The following is a 22428-nucleotide window of genomic DNA, read 5'->3' as shown; positions in this document are numbered from 1 at the left end:
GTACCAGAATGGGTTAAATTTGATATTGTGTATTTGCAAGTTTGATCAGCTTGCATTACGATTGTTTTTTAGCAGACTTTAGCGATCCTTATACTTAGCCTGTCTTTAAGTTGTCTGTCGTTTCCCACCGTATCCCGCCCGGATCGATCCATTTATGTACAGCCCATCCGCTCCGTTCATCGGGGCTCATCGCTGCTGTTGTAGTCACTTGTCCAGAGCTAACAACAGCTGTTGAGCTGGCTATTAAGCTAACATTATGCCCGCTAGTGTTAGGTTTACGTGTCCTACAAGTCACACTTTTTCTGTGATAAACAGTTGAATTAAATTCTTACACCGTATGAGAGGTTTCCAGCGTCAAAGCATTAGCAATAGGTGACAACAACCAGTGCTGGAGGATTTATTTAATTATTTATTTAGACCCGCAATACAAAGACAACTAATACTGGCGAACATCACAAAAGGTACAAGTACGTATTCTGCAGAAAAACGTTCACCATTTGCGTTTAAGAGTATATGAATTTATATGACTACTGCTTATGTTGAAAATTAAGCTCAGTTTTAATATTTCATGTCATTCTATAATGATCATAGCGTATGCAGAGATGAATATTAAAATGGACAAATATGCCTCATATTTGTCCATTTTAATATTCAGCTGAGCATGAATGGAATGTCAGAGTGGTGTTTGACAGTATATATGTATCTTATTATAATGAACATAGTGTATATATGTATGAATGTTCGATTCAAAGATAAGATTAGACATTCAAAATAAATTAATAACAAACAAAAATCTAGCAGGTGCGCACTGTGTGAGCCAGGAAACATTCGAGCAGATGAAAAATATATTAAATTAAAAATACTGAGCTTATCGTTGATCAGCTTGGATTGTGTAGATCACAAATCTTTTGGTCTGAACCTTTTTTTATTTAATTTTTATAAAATCCATCGTGACTCTTTTTCATCAGTGGAACTCTGTCCCAGTCTGCTCCACCACCGGGAGATTCTCCGCTGTCTACGATGTCTTCACTGTGGATGCCAGTGAATACAACACAAGAAAACTTGCAAATATCATTCAGCATTGATGGTGCCTCCACAGCTGTGCAAGTTATCCATGTCACGAGCAGGAGTGCACCCTTGTACAATTACAATTGCTTTGCTTTTGAAGTGTGCTTTGATAAACCCAGATTGTCCATCTCCCTTTTAGCCTAGGTATCACGCCATCTGTGAGTTCAGGCTCAGGTAAGTTGGGACTGCTGCCAGATACTTTTTTTAAATAACATAATTCGAATTGGGGCTTAATTTTACCATTGCAGAGCTTCTCCTGTCTTTTGTTGCATGTCTCAAACTTTTATGTTGCTGACATCAAATTTGTATTTTTCAAAAAGGAATACAATGCTTCAGTTTAAAGAGATGATATGTTGTCACACTTCTAGCATTTCAGCTTAAATATATATTATCCTCTCAGGTTACTCTGGTATGAATGATTCTGAGCAGCCCCTACTGGAGCGAGGTATGAGACTAAAGGATTTAAATGTTATTTCCAAGTGTATTTAAAGCTGGGTTTCAATATATTCATTTACATTGCGAGGGAGGAAAAACAGAATTTAAGAGACGTTTCCTCTTGCTTACATTATTTAGTGTAATGTGGCAAATTTTTTACAGAAAAGATGCAGACCTGAGCTCTTTTAACAAGATTATTTTTGCCCTTTTTCTCTTTTAAATTAGGTTTTGATGAAGGAGTACAATGTGTCTTTGTGCCCTTCCTCTAGCAACTGTCGTTGGAACTCCATGATGCTATCATTATGGCGAATGGTCCAGGAGTCTGTCTGGAGCTAGTGACACAGCCAGCACCCCACCGCTGGTCATGGTTATGAGGGAACAAGTGATTGACATTCTAGGTCTTCTTGAGCCCTTTGAGGAGGCTTTACAGGTAACAGAGCAAGTTAATAAAAACCTGATGTGTGCAATAATTACACCAGGCATCTTCAACATCTATAATGAAATTTCCAAATCTACATGTGTAACCTTTTGTTCAGTAATCCCATAATCAGGCTAAGAAGAAATGTGAACGGGGTCTTTAATAGAAGACATGTTTGTGTCTTATCTATCGGAGGTCCTGCAGGGAAATGGTGTGACTATGTCTCTCATCATACCGTCCCTCATTGGACTTGATAAAACCTTGGAGAATTGTGTCACCAACTACACCCACTTCTGCAAGGCCCTGCGCACAGGCCTCTACACACACTTCCAGCCAGTGATTCACCAGAAGGACATGATACTAGCTGCTGTGCTGGATCCTAGGATCAAACTGCAGGTACCAAATTAGGCCAGAAGCATAGCGGACTCCTGTAGATTGATATTTAGTTGAATATGCGTGTTGAGTAGATAAAGGAAAAAAAATGTGTCTACATTTAAAACAACCATTTTTTTTTTGCAGCCGTTTTCTGATGACAACCAGGATGAACAGAATGATTTCCTAACACCTCCGTCAAAATCTGAGGCTCGCAGCATTGTTGAGTCCACATTAGAAAACATGGAAGCCTCAACTTTTCCTACTGTTGAGGCAGAGAAAGATCAGACAGGCAGTGGGCTGGAGCACGATGTGAAAGAAGAAAGCCAGACAGATGCCGTGATGGACACTTGTGCTGGCAGCTCAGACAACAACTGTCCTGAAATCAGTGAAAACAACCTCAAGAGGAAGTCCATCTTCAACTTCCTTCAGCCGCCTGCAAAGACTCTAAAGATGTCAGAGTTCGACGTGTACCTGTCTGAACCGCTGTGGGAAAGCAACTCTACTCTTCAGTACTGGAAATGTGCTTCTCGATTCCCGAAGCTCCAAGGCCTCGCCAAGAAGCTGCTGGCGGTGCCCGCCACATCTGGAGGTTTTGACCGTTTCAGTCCGATGGCTGCGTGCATTGTGAAAGCAAAAAGGAACCGCTTGCCACCTCACACCACAGAGAGACTGCTACTATACAAAAACTCTGTAAAAGTGAAGACTGTTAAAAAGCCCAGTCGGGCTGCTAAACACTGATGGATAACAGCTGAGTGTGGCAGAGCTTTCACAGCATTAAACAGAAACTTTGCCTCTACTTTTAAAAACTGTGCCATACGCTAAGAAGGAGGGTGAACTGCTAATACCTCGTATATTGTAGCAAATGAATCAGCTGACTCTTTGTTCCTAGAACGCATTTGCTGGACTGCATTAAAAACAAAACAAAACAACAAGTCCTGTGTTACAGCTGGTTTCATCAGTTTGTTAAAGTGATGCATTCTGGTCAGTGATCCTCACAGCTTCATACCTGCAGCAGCGATAGAGATGCACACTGTCTCTGTGTGCTGTACGGTGCTGCTCAGAGTTGTACTTTGTCCCTTCCACACATGATTCAAGTCAGAGCTCTCTACTGAATTGGGAAATGGCAAATTCGAAATGGAGTCAGTGAATGAATGGTATCTGACTCACTTCAAACCAAAATGAGTTCAGCTTGTATCGTTCTTTTGCAGAATTTCATGTTTTCTGACTGCAGTTTTTGTTAAGACAGTAATAAAATGTCAAATCAGAGGTTGAATGCTTATTTATTTCCACTATGGACTGATAAATGAGATATTTGCTGCCAAACGTGATGGAACCGTAGATCTTTATATTGAATTTGGCTATTCAGTCCCTCCGGCAAAAGTCATTTATATTTTATAGTCAAATGAGAAATCCACTGTACATTTCTTTCAGGCATTACAGTTTTGTTTCATTCATTCTAACGTGAAATACAACGGTGTCAGCATCTTTTCAGCTTTTTATCAGACTGGTCTTTCACCATTTTCAAATAGCTTAATCAATAATTCATGTACTTTCATAGATGCTGTTATTTTTTAATTAAAATTTTGCTTGGATAAACTATAATGTCTGATGGAAGTTGATGGGAAAAGCTTAGTTTAGTTTGGCTTTGTCAGGTAGGCTGATGTTGGCATTGAATGACAGCTACCTGATTTTACTGTGGTAAAGACCGATAATGTGTTGAAAATTAACACCAGTGTTATGAGTGCTTTGATCTCCTCTGAGAAGCATTCAAAACGTTTTTGCTTGCATTAAACATTGGAGTATGTATCAGCTGTGTTATCAAGAAAATGAGATATCTGCTAGAAACTGGAGCTGATATTAAAGACAGTTTGCGACTGAAGAAAACTGTGAGAACATTTTTCAATCCTTTCATTGATTCATCTTCAGATGAAACTGCGTCACGTCTGCTGCCAATAAGTAATTTAAAGGCATTCTATTTTATTTTAGTGTTATTATTAATTTACATTTTATTGCGTCATTGTTGTGCATTTTACTTGTTTTAGTTGCATTCTAGTTTGTAAAGCAAGTTGTGCAGCATGGGCTGTTGGAAATGTGCTCGATCAATAAACTTGACCTTGACCATGTGTGGAGGGAGCCAAAAACATGCTGCTGTTTGCACATATTTAATAATGGGCTCTGCAGAGGAGCTAAAGAAGAGTCCAGCATGTTGCTCTGACTGTGTAACTCATAAAGGTACAGTAACGGCAACATTGCCTAGTGACTGATCAGGCCAGTAACATTTCTATTTCTCATATAAACCATCTCAGTGACTTCAGCAGAGATATTTCGTTAGTCATGGTAAATACACGGATTAGCTACCGAACATGTGCTTTTCCTCAATGTCTGACTGCGAATGACTGAAAATGTGTTTACTTTAAAAAATGAAATATGTATTTGGCCACAGTCACTAAAGGTTTGCTAACTAAAAACTAACTAAAATGTAGCTTTAAAAACAGCTGAGAACAGCCTATTTTAATAACCTCACTCCACTTCCTGCCACTGTACAAAAATGAAGCCAAAATTCCCTTTTCATGGGGACTGGCATCACTTTGTGTTTTTGAAGCCAGTGTGTGCGTAGTAGTGAATAAAAGCAGATCAAAAGTACTCAAATACAACGACTTGTACACATCAAAAGAAAAATTCAGTTCACATCAATTTTATTTGTGCCAATTTTAAACCTTTATTATATTATAATATATAATATAATATTTCAAGGTAACATCCCTACAATAATGCAGAGAAAACCCAACAATCCGAAGATCCCCTATGAGCAAGCACTTGGCGACAGTGGGAAGGAAAACCTCCCTTTTAACAGGAAGAAACCTTCAGTAGAACCAGGCTCAGTGAGGGGCGGCCATCTACCTCGACCGGTTGGGGGTGATGAAACGACATAGATGAAATGCATGTCACCTCTTCACACATGCAGAGATCTCATTATTTTCTTACATTTGTGCCTATTTTAAATCTTTATTATATTATAATAATTATATTATATTATAATAATATTTCAAGGTAACATCCCTACAATAATGCAGAGAAAACCCAACAATCCGAAGATCCCCTATGAGCAAGCACTTGGCGACAGTGGGAAGGAAAAACTCCCTTTTAACAGGAAGAAACCTTCAGTAGAACCAGGCTCAGTGAGGGGCGGCCATCTACCTCGACCGGTTGGGGGCGATGAAGCGACATAGATGAAATGCATGTCACTTCCTCACACATGCAGAGATGTCCTTATTGTCTTACATTTGTGCCAATTTGAAACCTTTATTAAATTATAATGTATAATATAATATTGCAAAGTCACATCCCTAAAAACTCCCTTTTAACAGGAAGAAACCTTCAGCAGAGATGTCCTTATTGTCTTACATTTATGATGTTATAGCAAATACAGCCTCTCCTGGTTTACGGATGTAATATACCTTCAGGATGGGCGGGTATTAAATTTGTTTTGTAATATTGTCTCTTTGTGATTTATTTTGACTTTGGAAACAAAAAAATAGATATGTTTTAACCAGCTTAAAAGCTGATTATTTCTTTGTTTTTTAGATGTGTTTGGGTTTGGCTGAAGGCCGGCGATTGACTATTTTTGCACCAGGATTGTGTACTCTACGTAGAGTTGACTGGGAATTACGTACAGGTGGATGGGGATGAACCCTTTCTTCTTCTGCCTTGGGAGTAACAGTGGACTTGAGTTTGAGTGAGCTTCTAGACTCAGACTGCTTGTTTGAATTTTCTACAGTTTTAGACCAGGCCCTAGTGGAAATAGGAGGTAGAAGGCCACGCACTGCTTTTAGCTTACTGTCATATGTGGTAAGCTTGTTACCCATTTTACCCTTAAGGTCTCTAATTTCGCTCAGTTGTTCTTTCAGCTCATTGTCGTCTTTGGATGGAAAGTATTCCACATTGCTCAGGTCAAATCTCACCTTTTTCCAGTCTATTTTTTCATCCCCATCCTTTCTTTGCTGCTCTGGGGAGGCTTTTTTCTCGACTTGCACAGTGTGGCCGAGCGTGTCATAAATTCCCTTCAGCTGTTGCAGCAGATCGTCATTTTCTTTTTTCTGTACTGCATTCTTTTCTTGTTGAATGCCAATGTCAGTTTCCAGTTCTTCTATTACTTGCTTAAGCCTCAATACTGCGTATTTGGACTTTGTCAGAGCTTTCTCAACCTCTTCTTTATGCTCCACAGTTTGCGTCAACTTTGACTTCACTGTGAAGAGGTTGTCATTTGCAGAGCTAAGCTGTTTCTCGTGTTCTTTCTTTAGTTCTGCCTGCTGCAGTTTGATAATGTCCAGCTCAGCCTTTACAGCATTATAGCTGGTCTTAGCATTGGCAAGGTCTACGTTTGTCTCTTGGAGTTCTTGAGCCTTTTCTTTGATTTTATTCTGAAGTGTCTTTATAGTGTCTCTAGCTGTATAAAGTTTGTTCTCAATGCAGAACTTTGTCTCAGAAAGGAGCACTTTATCAGACCTAAGATTTTCACTTCTCTTTATCTCCAGTTCCAGATCGTTTTCTGCTTTGCTAAGAGCAGTTTTCAGACGGGCTATCTTATTTTCCTGGGATGAAATTTTCTTCCCAGATTCCTGCATCTCATTTTCAAATATAATTATTTGCTTAGTTTTAACCTTAAGGCATTTTTCCAGGCGGTCGATAGTAAAACGTTGCCTTGCCAGCTCCTTTATCTGACTTTCAGATTCCAGGACTTTGACTTTTAACTCTTTCCTCAACGTTATGTTGTTACATTCCTTCTCCCTAAGACGTACTTTCAGCTCATCATTTTTCTTTGTCAGTTTGTTTTTCTCGTCTATTGCGCAGTGCTTTCCCGCTTTATACTCCTCATTTTGTCTTTGACACTTTTTAAGTTCAGCCTGTAGTTTCTCTTTTTCTTCTTCCACACTTTTAACTTTCTGTTGACGGCAGTACACCTCCCCAGGTAGTGTAAGAAGCTCGTCTATCCTTCTTTCAAGGAAGTCATTACGATGAATGTACTTCTCATTGTTCTGAATCTCAGTCTGAAGCTGCTCATTTTGTTTCTGCAGTTCTTTAACTTTTTCATTTTTTTTCCTCAGTCATCTTGCTTAGCTTCATCATGAGTTCTTGTTTTTCTTGCTCATTTTTTATTTTAAGGACAACCAGAGATTCCACCTCTCTTTCTTTCTTGTCCCGCATCGTTTTTTTCAGTGGCACATTTATTTTCAAGGTGTTTGATTGCATTACGAAGAGCCCGAATTTTTGCCTCATATTTGTTTGTGAGATCTACATTCTGTGACTCTGCGGAACTTAGCTGGGATTTGGTTTCCAGCAAAACATTTTCCATTTTTTCCATCTTTTCATCTTTGGATTCCTGTGTCATCTTAGCAACCAGTTCCTGTTCTTCTTTCAAAGATGCCTCAAGACTTGAAATCTTAGAATTCTTTTCATCAATTTCCTCAAGCTGAAGTTTTTCAGCTTGTTTGTAATTTTCTATATCATTTCTGAGCACCTGGATTTCTTTGGACTCCTCTTTCATCTTTGCAACCAGTTCCTGTTCTTTTTTCAAAGATGCCTCAAGATTTGAAATATTACAATTCTTTTCATCGATTTCCTCAAGCTGAAGTTTTTCAGCTTGTTTGTACTTTTCCATTTCATTTTTGAGCACCTGCATTTCTTTGGACTCCTCTTTCATTTTTGCAACCAGTCCCTGCTCTTTTTTCAAAGATGCCTCAAGACTTGAAATCCTACAATTCTTTTCATGGATTTCCTCAAGCTGACGTTTTTCAGCTCGTTTGTAATGTTCTATCTCATTTCTGAGCATCTGCATATCAAAGTAGCTTAGGGAACTCATTTTGAAATTAATGTATTTAGTTTAGTTTATATGACGTGTTATTCTGTGTTTGAAAAATGATCTACTCAATGAGAGAAAGTGTTGCAAGGGAAACTGAAACCGTAGCTAGTTCAGAACTATAGCGATCTATGGGTTCAAGGTATGTACTTGGGGGATATTTATGGGATCTGACTCCGCCCCCAGAACTGTCTTCAAAGGAGTTCAAGTGACGTTATCGCCGAATGTCGTGACGTTCAAAGGACAGTCTATTATGATGTCATTTTGTACCAGAATGGGTTAAATTTGATATTGTGTATTTGCAAGTTTGATCAGCTTGCATTACGATTGTTTTTTAGCAGACTTTAGCGATCCTTATACTTAGCCTGTCTTTAAGTTGTCTGTCGTTTCCCACCGTATCCCGCCCGGATCGATCCATTTATGTACAGCCCATCCGCTCCGTTCATCGGGGCTCATCGCTGCTGTTGTAGTCACTTGTCCAGAGCTAACAACAGCTGTTGAGCTGGCTATTAAGCTAACATTATCCCCGCTAGTGTTAGGTTTACGTGTCCTACAAGTCATACTTTTTCTGTGATAAACAGTTGAATTAAATTCTTACACCGTATGAGAGGTTACCAGCGTCAAAGCATTAGCAATAGGTGACAACAACCAGTGCTGGAGGATTTATTTAATTATTTATTTAGACCCGCAATACAAAGACAACTAATACTGGCGAACATCACAAAAGGTACAAGTACGTATTCTGCAGAAAAACGTTCACCATTTGCGTTTAAGAGTATATGAATTTATATGACTACTGCTTATGTTGAAAATTAAGCTCAGTTTTAATATTTCATGTCATTCTATAATGATCATAGCGTATGCAGAGATGAATATTAAAATGGACAAATATGCCTCATATTTGTCCATTTTAATATTCAGCTGAGCATGAATGGAATGTCAGAGTGGTGTTTGACAGTATATATGTATCTTATTATAATGAACATAGTGTATATATGTATGAATGTTCGATTCAAAGATAAGATTAGACATTCAAAATAAATTAATAACAAACAAAAATCAGCAGGTGCGCACTGTGTGAGCCAGGAAACATTCAAGCAGATGAAAAATATATTAAATTAAAAATACTGAGCTTATCGTTGATCAGCTTGGATTGTGTAGATCACAAATCTTTTGGTCTGAATCTTTTTTTATTTAATTTTTATAAAATCCATCGTGACTCTTTTTCATCAGTGGAACTCTGTCCCAGTCTGCTCCACCACCGGGAGATTCTCCGCTGTCCACGATGTCTTCACTGTGGATGCCAGTGAATACAACACAAGAAAACTTGCAAATACCATTCAGCATTGATGGTGCCTCCACAGCTGTGCAAGTTATCCATGTCACGAGCAGGAGTGCACCCTTGTACAATTACAATTGCTTTGCTTTTGAAGTGTGCTTTGATAAACCCAGATTGTCCATCTCCCTTTTAGCCTAGGTATCACACCATCTGTGAGTTCAGGCTCAGGTAAGTTGGGACTGCTGCCAGATACTTTTTTTAAATAACATAATTCGAATTGGGGCTTAATTTTACCATTGCAGAGCTTCTCCTGTCTTTTGTTGCATGTCTCAAACTTTTATGTTGCTGACATCAAATTTGTATTTTTCAAAAAGGAATACAATGCTTCAGTTTAAAGAGATGATATGTTGTCACACTTCTAGCATTTCAGCTTAAATATATATTATCCTCTCAGGTTACTCTGGTATGAATGATTCTGAGCAGCCCCTACTGGAGCGAGGTATGAGACTAAAGGATTTAAATGTTATTTCCAAGTGTATTTAAAGCTGGGTTTCAATATATTCATTTACATTGCGAGGGAGGAAAAACAGAATTTAAGAGACATTTCCTCTTGCTTACATTATTTAGTGTAATGTGGCAAATTTTTTACAGAAAAGATGCAGACCTGAGCTCTTTTAACAAGATTATTTTTGCCCTTTTTCTCTTTTAAATTAGGTTTTGATGAAGGAGTACAATGTGTCTTTGTGCCCTTCCTCTAGCAACTGTCGTTGGAACTCCATGATGCTATCATTATGGCGAATGGTCCAGGAGTCTGTCTGGAGCTAGTGACACAGCCAGCGCCCCACCGCTGGTCATGGTTATGAGGGAACAAGTGATTGACATTCTAGGTCTTCTTTAGCCCTTTGAGGAGGCTTTACAGGTAACAGAGCAAGTTAATAAAAACCTGATGTGTGCAATAATTACACCAGGCATCTTCAACATCTATAATGAAATTTCCAAATCTACATGTGTAACCTTTTGTTCAGTAATCCCATAATCAGGCTAAGAAGAAATGTGAACGGGGTCTTTAATAGAAGACATGTTTGTGTCTTATCTATCGGAGGTCCTGCAGGGAAATGGTGTGACTATGTCTCTCATCATACCATCCCTCATTGGACTTGATAAAACCTTGGAGAATTGTGTCACCAACTACACCCACTTCTGCAAGGCCCTGCGCACAGGCCTCTACACACACTTCCAGCCAGTGATTCACCAGAAGGACATGATACTAGCTGCTGTGCTGGATCCTAGGATCAAACTGCAGGTACCAAATTAGGCCAGAAGCATAGCGGACTCCTGTAGATTGATATTTAGTTGAATATGCGTGTTGAGTAGATAAAAGAAAAAAAATGTGTCTACATTTAAAACGACCATTTTTTTTTGCAGCCGTTTTCTGATGACAACCAGGATGAACAGAATGATTTCCTAACACCTCCGTCAAAATCTGAGGCTCGCAGCATTGTTGAGTCCACATTAGAAAACATGGAAGCCTCAACTTTTCCTACTGTTGAGGCAGAGAAAGATCAGACAGGCAGTGGGCTGGAGCACGATGTGAAAGAAGAAAGCCAGACAGATGCCGTGATGGACACTTGTGCTGGCAGCTCAGACAACAACTGTCCTGAAATCAGTGAAAACGACCTCAAGAGGAAGTCCATCTTCAACTTCCTTCAGCCGCCTGCAAAGACTCTAAAGATGTCAGAGTTCAACGTGTACCTGTCTGAACCGCTGTGGGAAAGCAACTCTACTCTTCAGTACTGGAAATGTGCTTCTCGATTCCCGAAGCTCCAAGGCCTCGCCAAGAAGCTGCTGGCGGTGCCCGCCACATCTGGAGGTTTTGACCGTTTCAGTCCGATGGCTGCGTGCATTGTGAAAGCAAAAAGGAACCGCTTGCCACCTCACACCACAGAGAGACTGCTACTATACAAAAACTCTGTAAAAGTGAAGACTGTTAAAAAGCCCAGTCGGGCTGCTAAACACTGATGGATAACAGCTGAGTGTGGCAGAGCTTTCACAGCATTAAACAGAAACTTTGCCTCTACTTTTAAAAACTGTGCCATACGCTAAGAAGGAGGGTGAACTGCTAATACCTCTTATATTGTAGCAAATGAATCAGCTGACTCTTTGTTCCTAGAACGCATTTGCTGGACTGCATTAAAAACAAAACAAAACAACAAGTCCTGTGTTACAGCTGGTTTCATCAGTTTGTTAAAGTGATGCATTCTGGTCAGTGATCCTCACAGCTTCATACCTGCAGCAGCGATAGAGATGCACACTGTCTCTGCGTGCTGTACGGTGCTGCTCAGAGTTGTACGTTGTCCCTTCCACACATGATTCAAGTCAGAGCTCTCTACTGAATTGGGAAATGGCAAATTCGAAATGGAGTCAGTGAATGAATGGTATCTGACTCACTTCAAACCAAAATGAGTTCAGCTTGTATCGTTCTTTTGCAGAATTTCATGTTTTCTGACTGCAGTTTTTGTTAAGACAGTAATAAAATGTCAAATCAGAGGTTGAATGCTTATTTATTTCCACTATGGACTGATAAATGAGATATTTGCTGCCAAACGTGATGGAACAGTAGATCTTTATATTGAATTTGGCTATTCAGTCCCTCCGGCAAAAGTCATTTATATTTTATAGTCAAATGAGAAATCCACTGTACATTTCTTTCAGGCATTACAGTTTTGTTTCATTCATTCTAACGTGAAATACAACGGTGTCAGCATCTTTTCAGCTTTTTATCAGACTGGTCTTTCACCATTTTCAAATAGCTTAATCAATAATTCATGTACTTTCATAGATGCTGTTATTTTTTAATTAAAATTTTGCTTGGATAAACTATAATGTCTGATGGAAGTTGATGGGAAAAGCTTAGTTTAGTTTGGCTCTGTCAGGTAGGCTGATGTTGGCATTGAATGACAGCTACCTGATTTTACTGTGGTAAAGACCGATAATGTGTTGAAAATTAACACCAGTGTTATGAGTGCTTTGATCTCCTCTGAGAAGCATTCAAAACGTTTTTGCTTGCATTAAACATTGGAGTATGTATCAGCTGTGTTATCAAGACAATGAGATATCTGCTAGAAACTGGAGCTGATATTAAAGACAGTTTGCGACTGAAGAAAACTGTGAGAACATTTTTCAATCCTTTCATTGATTCATCTTCAGATGAAACTGCGTCACGTCTGCTGCCAATAAGTAATTTAAATGCATTCTATTTTATTTTAGTGTTATTATTAATTTACATTTTATTGCGTCATTGTTGTGCATTTTACTTGTTTTAGTTGCATTCTAGTTTGTAAAGCAAGTTGTGCAGCATGGGCTGTTGGAAATGTGCTCGATCAATAAACTTGACCTTGACCATGTGTGGAGGGAGCCAGAAACATGCTGCTGTTTGCACATATTTAATAATGGGCTCTGCAGAGGAGCTAAAGAAGAGTCCAGCATGTTGCTCTGACTGTGTAACTCATAAAGGTACAGTAACGGCAACATTGCCTAGTGACTGATCAGGCCAGTAACATTTCTATTTCTCATATAAACCATCTCAGTGACTTCAGCAGAGATATTTCGTTAGTCATGGTAAATACACGGATTAGCTACCGAACATGTGCTTTTCCTCAATGTCTGACTGCGAATGACTGAAAATGTGTTTACTTTAAAAAATGAAATATGTATTTGGCCACAGTCACTAAAGGTTTGCTAACTAAAAACTAACTAAAATGTAGCTTTAAAAATAGCTGAGAATAGCCTATTTTAATAACCTCACTCCACTTCCTGCCACTGTACAAAAATGAAGCCAAAATTCCCTTTTCATGGGGACTGGCATCATTTTGTGTTTTTGAAGCCAGTGTGTGCGTAGTAGTGAATAAAAGCAGATCAAAAGTACTCAAATACAACCACTTGTACACATCAAAAGAAAAATTCAGTTCACATCAATTTTATTTGTGCCAATTTTAAACCTTTATTATATTATAATATATAATATAATATTTCAAGGTAACATCCCTACAATAATGCAGAGAAAACCCAACAATCCGAAGATCCCCTATGAGCAAGCACTTGGCGACAGTGGGAAGGAAAACCTCCCTTTTAACAGGAAGAAACCTTCAGTAGAACCAGGCTCAGTGAGGGGCGGCCATCTACCTCGACCGGTTGGGGGTGATGAAACGACATAGATGAAATGCATGTCACCTCTTCACACATGCAGAGATCTCATTATTTTCTTACATTTGTGCCTATTTTAAATCTTTATTATATTATAATAATTATATTATATTATAATAATATTTCAAGGTAACATCCCTACAATAATGCAGAGAAAACCCAACAATCCGAAGATCCCCTATGAGCAAGCACTTGGCGACAGTGGGAAGGAAAAACTCCCTTTTAACAGGAAGAAACCTTCAGTAGAACCAGGCTCAGTGAGGGGCGGCCATCTACCTCGACCGGTTGGGGGCGATGAAGCGACATAGATGAAATGCATGTCACTTCCTCACACATGCAGAGATGTCCTTATTGTCTTACATTTGTGCCAATTTGAAACCTTTATTAAATTATAATGTATAATATAATATTGCAAAGTCACATCCCTAAAAACTCCCTTTTAACAGGAAGAAACCTTCAGCAGAGATGTCCTTATTGTCTTACATTTATGATGTTATAGCAAATACAGCCTCTCCTGGTTTACGGATGTAATATACCTTCAGGATGGGCGGGTATTAAATTTGTTTTGTAATATTGTCTCTTTGTGATTTATTTTGACTTTGGAAACAAAAAAATAGATATGTTTTAACCAGCTTAAAAGCTGATTATTTCTTTGTTTTTTAGATGTGTTTGGGTTTGGCTGAAGGCCGGCGATTGACTATTTTTGCACCAGGATTGTGTACTCTACGTAGAGTTGACTGGGAATTACGTACAGGTGGATGGGGATGAAACCTTTCTTCTTCTGCCTTGGGAGTAACAGTGGACTTGAGTTTGAGTGAGCTTCTAGACTCAGACTGCTTGTTTGAATTTTCTACAGTTTTAGACCAGGCCCTAGTGGAAATAGGTAGAAGGCCACGCACTGCTTTTAGCTTACTGTCATATGTGGTAAGCTTGTTACCCATTTTACCCTTAAGGTCTCTAATTTCGCTCAGTTGTTCTTTCAGCTCATTGTCGTCTTTGGATGGAAAGTATTCCACATTGCTCAGGTCAAATCTCACCTTTTTCCAGTCTATTTTTTCATCCCCATCCTTTCTTTGCTGCTCTGGGGAGGCTTTTTTCTCGACTTGCACAGTGTGGCCGAGCGTGTCATAAATTCCCTTCAGCTGTTGCAGCAGATCGTCATTTTCTTTTTTCTGTACTGCATTCTTTTCTTGTTGAATGCCAATGTCAGTTTCCAGTTCTTCTATTACTTGCTTAAGCCTCAATATTGTGTACTTGGACTTTGTCAGAGCTTTCTCAACCTCTTCTTTATGCTCCACAGTTTGCGTCAACTTTGACTTCACTGTGAAGAGGTTGTCATTTGCAGAGCTAAGCTGTTTCTCGTGTTCTTTCTTTAGTTCTGCCTGCTGCAGTTTGATAATGTCCAGCTCAGCCTTTACAGCATTATAGCTGGTCTTAGCATTGGCAAGGTCTACGTTTGTCTCTTGGAGTTCTTGAGCCTTTTCTTTGATTTTATTCTGAAGTGTCTTTATAGTGTCTCTAGCTGTATAGAGTTTGTTCTCAATGCAGAACTTTGTCTCAGAAAGGAGCACTTTATCAGACCTAAGATTTTCACTTCTCTTTATCTCCAGTTCCAGATCGTTTTCTGCTTTGCTAAGAGCAGTTTTCAGACGGGCTATCTTATTTTCCTGGGATGAAATTTTCTTCCCAGATTCCTGTGTCTCATTTGCAAATATAATTATTTGCTTAGTTTTAACCTTAAGGCATTTTTCCAGGCGGTCGATAGTAAAACGTTGCCTTGCCAGCTCCTTTATCTGACTTTCAGATTCCAGGACTTTGACTTTTAACTCTTTCCTCAACGTTATGTTGTTACATTCCTTCTCCCTAAGACGTACTTTCAGCTCATCATTTTTCTTTGTCAGTTTGTTTTTCTCGTCTATTGCGCAGTGCTTTCCCGCTTTATACTCCTCATTTTGTCTTTGACACTTTTTAAGTTCAGCCTGTAGTTTCTCTTTTTCTTCTTCCACACTTTTAACTTTCTGTTGACGGCAGTACACCTCCCCAGGTAGTGTAAGAAGCTCGTCTATCCTTCTTTCAAGGAAGTCATTACGATGAATGTACTTCTCATTGTTCTGAATCTCAGTCTGAAGCTGCTCATTTTGTTTCTGCAGTTCTTTAACTTTTTCATTTTTTTCCTCAGTCATCTTGCTTAGCTTCATCATGAGTTCTTGTTTTTCTTGCTCATTTTTGATTTTAAGGACAACCAGAGATTCCACCTCTCTTTCTTTCTTGTCCCGCATCGTTTTTTCAGTGGCACATTTATTTTCAAGGTGTTTGATTGCATTACGAAGAGCCCGAATTTTTGCCTCATATTTGTTTGTGAGATCTACATTCTGTGACTCTGCGGAACTTAGCTGGGATTTGGTTTCCAGCAAAACATTTTCCATTTTTTCCATCTTTTCATCTTTGGATTCCTGTGTCATCTTAGCAACCAGTTCCTGTTCTTCTTTCAAAGATGCCTCAAGACTTGAAATCTTAGAATTCTTTTCATCAATTTCCTCAAGCTGAAGTTTTTCAGCTTGTTTGTAATTTTCTATATCATTTCTGAGCACCTGGATTTCTTTGGACTCCTCTTTCATCTTTGCAACCAGTTCCTGTTCTTTTTTCAAAGATGCCTCAAGATTTGAAATATTACAATTCTTTTCATCGATTTCCTCAAGCTGAAGTTTTTCAGCTTGTTTGTACTTTTCCATTTCATTTTTGAGCACCTGCATTTCTTTGGACTCCTCTTTCATTTTTGCAACCAGTCCCTGCTCTTTTTTCAAAGATGCCTCAAGACTTGAAATCCTACAATTCTTTTCATGGATTTCCTCAAGCTGACGTTTTTCAGCTCGTTTGTAATGTTCTATCTCATTTCTGAGCATCTGCATATCAAAGTAGCTTAGGGAACTCATTTTGAAATTAATGTATTTAGTTTAGTTTATATGACGTGTTATTCTGTGTTTGAAAAATGATCTACTCAATGAGAGAAAGTGTTGCAAGGGAAACTGAAACCGTAGCTAGTTCAGAACTATAGCGATCTATGGGTTCAAGGTATGTACTTGGGGGATATTTATGGGATCTGACTCCGCCCCCAGAACTGTCTTCAAAGGAGTTCAAGTGACGTTATCGCCGAATGTCGTGACGTTCAAAGGACAGTCTATTATGATGTCATTTTGTACCAGAATGGGTTAAATTTGATATTGTGTATTTGCAAGTTTGATCAGCTTGCATTACGATTGTTTTTAGCAGACTTTAGCGATCCTTATACTTAGCCTGTCTTTAAGTTGTCTGTCGTTTCCCACCGTATCCCGCCCGGATCGATCCATTTATGTACAGCCCATCCGCTCCGTTCATCGGGGCTCATCGCTGCTGTTGTAGTCACTTGTCCAGAGCTAACAACAGCTGTTGAGCTGGCTATTAAGCTAACATTGTCCCCGCTAGTGTTAGGTTTACGTGTCCTACAAGTCACACTTTTTCTGTGATAAACAGTTGAATTAAATTCTTACACCGTATGAGAGGTTTCCAGCGTCAAAGCATTAGCAATAGGTGACAACAACCAGTGCTGGAGGATTTATTTAATTATTTATTTAGACCCGCAATACAAAGACAACTAATACTGGCGAACATCACAAAAGGTACAAGTACGTATTCTGCAGAAAAACGTTCACCATTTGCGTTTAAGAGTATATGAATTTATATGACTACTGCTTATGTTGAAAATTAAGCTCAGTTTTAATATTTCATGTCATTCTATAATGATCATAGCGTATGCAGAGATGACACATATTTGTCCATTTTAATATTCAGCTGAGCGTGAATGGAAAGTCAGAGTGGTGTTTGACAGTATATATGTATCCTATTATAATGAACATAGTGTATATATATATATATGAATGTTTGATTCAAAGATAAGATTAGACACTTAAAATAAATTAATAACAAACAAAAATCTAGCAGGTTGAGCACTGTGTGAACAAGGAAACATTCAAGCAGATGAAAAATATATTAAATTAAAAATACTGAGCTTATCGTTGATCAGCTTGGATTGTGTAGATCACAAATCTTTTGTTCTGAATCTTTTTTTATTTAATTTTTATAAAATCTATCGTGACTTTTTTTCATCAGTGGAACTCTGTCCCAGTCTGCTCCACCACCGGGAGATTCTCCGCTGTCCACGATGTCTTCACTGTGGATGCCAGTGAATACAACACAAGAAAACTTGCAAGTATCATTCAGCATTGATGGTGCCTCCACAGCTGTGCAAGTTATCCATTATAAAACATTTATTAATGAATAATAAACATTTATAAATGCCAGATAGGAGCCTTATTGTAAAGTGCAAAGCATAAACCCATTTATTAATGACTAATGAACATGTGCAAATGCTAGATGGGAGCCTTATTGTAAAGTGTAAAGCATAACACCATTTATTAATGACTACTAAACATTTATAAACACAAAAGAGAGCCTTGTTGTAAAGTTTAAACCATGTCAACATTTATTTATGACCAACAAACATTTGTAAGTATTATTGGGCCTTACTATAAAAAGCATAAAGCACCAACAGTTATTTAACATTGCTAAACTTATATACAAGCCTTTTAAAGATAGCTAAAACTACATTAAGGAAACAAATCCCATTCCTAATTTCGCCACTGGCATAAGACAAAGGAAAATTATAATTACCTTAACTGAAACGGCACAGCTGTATTATTTACTCTACACACGTTTATACAAATCAAAACATAAAAAAACAATAAAATAAACTAACCTAACAGGTAAATCTCTTAGTTGTGTGGAAACAACACATACGTGAACAGATCTTTGAAAAACGGTTGGTTTTGCACATCTTTTCTTCAGCTCAATATGCTCAAAACAAACAAAACTACTTAGAACAAATTAGGGTTTCAGACAGATTTCCCTCTTTGAATTGGAAGCAAAGTACCAGCGGCCTTCATACTTTCTATTTTGTTTTTTACTTCATCACTGCCTTGAACTGCAGCCTCACATCGCTTAGCAAAAGCTAGTACCGTCTCTCCACTAGGCCTGTTGGACAGTAGCTCCTGGTAAACATTGGGGACCGCAATAGCAAGCTCCCCAACTGATGAAGTAGACAAAACAGTGTTCCTGTCGAGCCCATGCTTCTGAAAAGCTTTGGTCATGGTCTTCGTCTTTGGAAATGTCTTGAGGAGGGATTTGTATCACATATTGTATATCATTTGGCGTTTGAACTAAAAATGAAAACAAAGCAAATAATTAGAAAAGCAAATTCTCAAAGCATAGACAGATAGATATGTATATAGGACGTAGCAAACACAGAGTAGTTTTTAGAAAAAATAAAAATCATAATACTATGTTTTATGTCACATTTATAGTATCCTCTTCTGTACAATCTTCTCTTCCAAAATCTTTTGCTCACCACGCTGCAGGACCTTCTTCTGCTCCTTCTTGGGTTTCTTGGCTCATGAATGTTTTTTCTTGTATTTGTGCTTTCGCTTCTTTGGGGATGAAGATGAGGAGGACAGACGATGCAGATGAAGATGCGGAAGATGAATCTGAGTTTTCAGAAGCCTTCGATGAAAAAGGATCATTGAATGGTTCGTCTTTAGGTTGCTCTGCAGGATGCAAACAAGAAAATGGCTGGTTTTAGAAACAAGATATTTGACACCACTCAGATTACACTGAGTGACAAAGATGTGCAGAGTAGCTGCTACTTCAAAGTCCCCCTGTTTTTCAATTACACAACTGACGATTTAGTCAGCTTATGTGCTTAAAGAGAATGCGGATTTTGTTAAAGAAAATCATCATGTGAATAAAGTATCGAGAGAGAGAGAGAGAGAGAGAGAGAGAGAGAGAGAGAGAGAGAGAGAGAGAGAGAGAGTGTGTGTGTGTGTGTGTGTGTGTGTGTGTGTGTGTATATATATATATATATACACACATATATAAAATAATTTCTAATCTAAACTTGGGGAAAAATATTGATTAAAAATGGTTACAACTTGAATTTATAAAAAGCCACTTTGTAAAAAAGTTTTGATATATCCACCTATGATGGTTTAGACATTTGTAAAACAAGGCAAATAATCCTTATGTGTACTACCTTACTGGGGTGTTTAATATAAATCTATTGATGCACATAAACAAAAGATAAAAACTAAAAATATACAACAGAGTGATATCAAACGTTTGGAATAATCAATAGTATTAGAGCTATTCCAGTGTTACCTGATGTTAATTAGCCACCGTAGCTAGCAGCCAAATGGCTCGGTAGACAGGTAGCTAGCATTACAACGTTACTCACCGTCATGTTTAACTGCTGACGCCGTTAGCTTAGTGCAATCTAGCCCATCCAGTCTCTGCTTTTTGTATCCCTTCGAACGTGTGCTGACTGTGTAGGTCGCAGAGGCACACAAAGTTTTATCTTCTGCTCCATCCACGGCGCAGCAACTTCCACGAGCGATTTCAGTGTCTGTTCGTGCCCCTTGACCTTCAGCTGGTGGACGCGCTCTGATAGGAGGGACTTTCCTTAATAAGATTAACTGTGATTAGATGTTTATATGAGCTCCTCTGTGTTTGGATTAAGTTTGTTTCCCCTCCCTTTGGCGCCAGAACATTTTTTTTACCATGAATCCAGTGGGTAGATCATTGACTGTAGAAAACATGGACGACGCGACCCCGCCTCCTACCATTGTGCAAAAATGAAGCCAAAATACCCCACTTGTGGAGGCTGCCATCTTGCAAATTTGGAGCCAGAGTCTGCGTGACTTGAGGTGGAGCGACTGTGTAACGCTCCCGCCCACACACCAGCTGGACGTGACCGCAAACACGCCCCCCTACACTTTTTACGGCTCGGCTGCTCGAGTTTTTTTTGCTGGTTTACCGCAACTGACGACTCGTTTAATTAAGGTAAATACAACCATGTCACTGTTATAAAAAAGACACACAGCTTATCATCTTATAGTTCTAAAATCACTGTTGTTAATTCGTTAGTTAGATTAGCCGCTAGCATACGCACTGTGTTGGAAGCTTGTTGCTAGCTAGTTAGCGATGCTACACACCTGCTACTCTTAATAGTCTTCAACACTTATGTTTTTTTTTTTATCCATTTTTAGACAGCGATGAGATCAGCTGCACACTCTACAGAGGCCCAGAGTTACTGTTAATATCAACAATATAATGCTGTCCTTTGAGATTCTAACATAAGACTGAGTGTAATAGATCTAAAACTGTTTAAATCTTCAGAGCCCTCTACAGCCTGGTAACATGGAGACTTTAAATACATCAGCAGAACGTCTCAGTAGTGTAGTCTAATTTGTTCTTTTCATTTAATAATAGAGTCCATATTATATCAACAGCTACATTCACCCTGGAGAGAAACTAGTGAGGGAGACCATCAGGACCAAGCTGGGTTTCTGGGTCCAGAGGTTTGGAGAAACTTCTTGCCTTTCTTTCATCACAGCTGTCCTGTGCCATAAGTTCTGTTGACCCGCTGTAAGAGGCATCATTTAAGAAACACCAGGAAGACTGAAGCTCATCACATTGATCAAGCAGGACTCATGATCTTCACTAGCAGCTCCCTCACAGGGAAATCTTCAGCACTCCTCTGTAGGCCCGCCCCAGGAGATGGATAAACCCAGCATTTCATCAACACTGTGATAAGACCTTTGGTTTGTGTAATGTTATAAATACTCAGATACTCCCCAGAGGCTCCGGACTTTTACATAAAGATATTATATTCAGTCCTGTAGAAAGTTATATATTTAAAATATGTGATCCTCTCTGGTTACTCTGGTATGAATAACTCTGAATCACTTTATGGTCAATAACACACTATGTGTGAAAAAATTCCAGATGACAAGTTTGTAGTTCAACATACAAGTGACGACCTTTGACCGTCATCAGGTTTTATTTAATTGTGTTAGAGAAAATCTCATATGCTCTTCATGCAGCTGAGTACATCAAGTGTTTAAAACGGAAGCTGTGCAGGTCTGAGATCAGCAGCTTTGTGAAACACCAAACTGAGGTCCTGTTAATGCTGATATATATATATAGTGACACAGTTACATGAGTGATTAATCCTTTTGATTTTTTGGCTTTAACTTCATCAATAAAACAGCTGCAGCTTTCACTACAGCACGTGTGGTACTTTAACCTTTGTACTGTTTTCATCAGTTCATTTTGCAGTTAACATGTTGGATGATCTGTCTGCTGTCACTCGATGGGGCTGAGGTCTGAATCTGAGGGCAGCTCCTGTAATAAAGACAACAGAACCATCAAACTCAGATATAAATTTTATCCCTCAATATTGAAATAATGCTGATTCTTCTGTCCTCACACACTCAGGATCTGAAATTCTTCTCTTACATTTTTTTCAGTATTACAGTACACTACAGTACTTTAATCCATAGTTCCTGATTAAAGAGGAGTTACTGAAGTACAAGCTTTAAAAAAAATTGTTACTGTCTTTACAGATGTAGCAAGAGACTGAAAACATGCTGTTGTTTGCACATATTTAATATTCAGCTCTGCACAGGAGCTGAAGCAGGGTGCAGCCTGTTGCTTTTACAGTATAATACTTGTAATAAAAGTACAGTAACAGTAATTAGTGACTGAGCAGCCCGGGCGTTTCTCTTGATTTCTTTAGTAAATTCATTTACCTGCACAGCTAAACGAACCCTGACAGCCGAGTGCACATTATAGCTAGCTAGGTCTCAGGAGCTAGCTAAGGACGGTAGTTACGGATTAGTTTACAAACACGTTTAACTTACCGAA

At 38.7% G+C, this 22428-nt stretch overlaps 3 protein-coding genes and 2 pseudogenes across 9 annotated transcripts; 2 read left to right on the top strand and 3 right to left on the bottom strand.

Annotated features, from left to right (window-relative positions):
* The first annotated feature begins 40 nt into the window (after positions 1-40).
* LOC146495151 (uncharacterized) lies at positions 41-4427 on the top strand. 3 transcript variants are annotated; one of them, XM_085147003.1, is made up of 6 exons: positions 41-461; positions 969-1242; positions 1469-1513; positions 1773-1933; positions 2117-2317; positions 2441-4427. In XM_085147003.1, exons 4-6 carry the CDS (start codon positions 1868-1870, stop codon positions 3032-3034), a joined length of 861 nt encoding a protein of 286 aa, XP_085003129.1. In that variant the 5' UTR covers positions 41-461; positions 969-1242; positions 1469-1513; positions 1773-1867; the 3' UTR covers positions 3035-4427. The 3 variants fall into 3 exon arrangements, with proteins under 3 accessions (XP_085003129.1, XP_085003128.1, XP_085003127.1); XM_085147002.1 differs by having other exon boundaries at positions 969-1513; positions 1729-1933; XM_085147001.1 differs by having other exon boundaries at positions 41-467; positions 969-1933.
* A 548-nt stretch (positions 4428-4975) lies between these two features.
* On the bottom strand, positions 4976-8304 carry LOC146495150 (uncharacterized; annotated as a pseudogene).
* Positions 8305-8459: 155 nt separating this feature from the next.
* On the top strand, positions 8460-12973 carry LOC146495149 (uncharacterized). Of its 5 annotated transcripts, none has more exons than XM_085147004.1 (5): positions 8460-8880; positions 9387-9660; positions 9887-9931; positions 10191-10735; positions 10858-12973. In XM_085147004.1, exons 4-5 carry the CDS (start codon positions 10511-10513, stop codon positions 11449-11451), a joined length of 819 nt encoding a protein of 272 aa, XP_085003130.1. In that variant the 5' UTR covers positions 8460-8880; positions 9387-9660; positions 9887-9931; positions 10191-10510; the 3' UTR covers positions 11452-12973. The 5 variants fall into 5 exon arrangements, with proteins under 5 accessions (XP_085003130.1, XP_085003133.1, XP_085003131.1 ...); XM_085147007.1 differs by having other exon boundaries at positions 10147-10735; XM_085147005.1 differs by having other exon boundaries at positions 9387-9931.
* Positions 12974-13392: 419 nt separating this feature from the next.
* LOC146495148 (uncharacterized) lies at positions 13393-16568 on the bottom strand. Its single transcript, XM_085146986.1, has one exon. It carries the CDS (start codon positions 16566-16568, stop codon positions 14295-14297), a length of 2274 nt encoding a protein of 757 aa, XP_085003112.1. The 3' UTR covers positions 13393-14294.
* Positions 16460-19963, bottom strand: LOC146495147 (coiled-coil domain-containing protein 106-like; annotated as a pseudogene).
* Positions 19964-22428: the final 2465 nt, after the last annotated feature.

Source organism: Neolamprologus multifasciatus, chromosome 20, assembly GCF_963576455.1.
Source record: "Neolamprologus multifasciatus chromosome 20, fNeoMul1.2, whole genome shotgun sequence".
NCBI classification, from domain to species: Eukaryota; Metazoa; Chordata; class Actinopteri; order Cichliformes; family Cichlidae; genus Neolamprologus; species Neolamprologus multifasciatus.
This window is presented reverse-complemented; position numbering and strand designations above follow the sequence as displayed.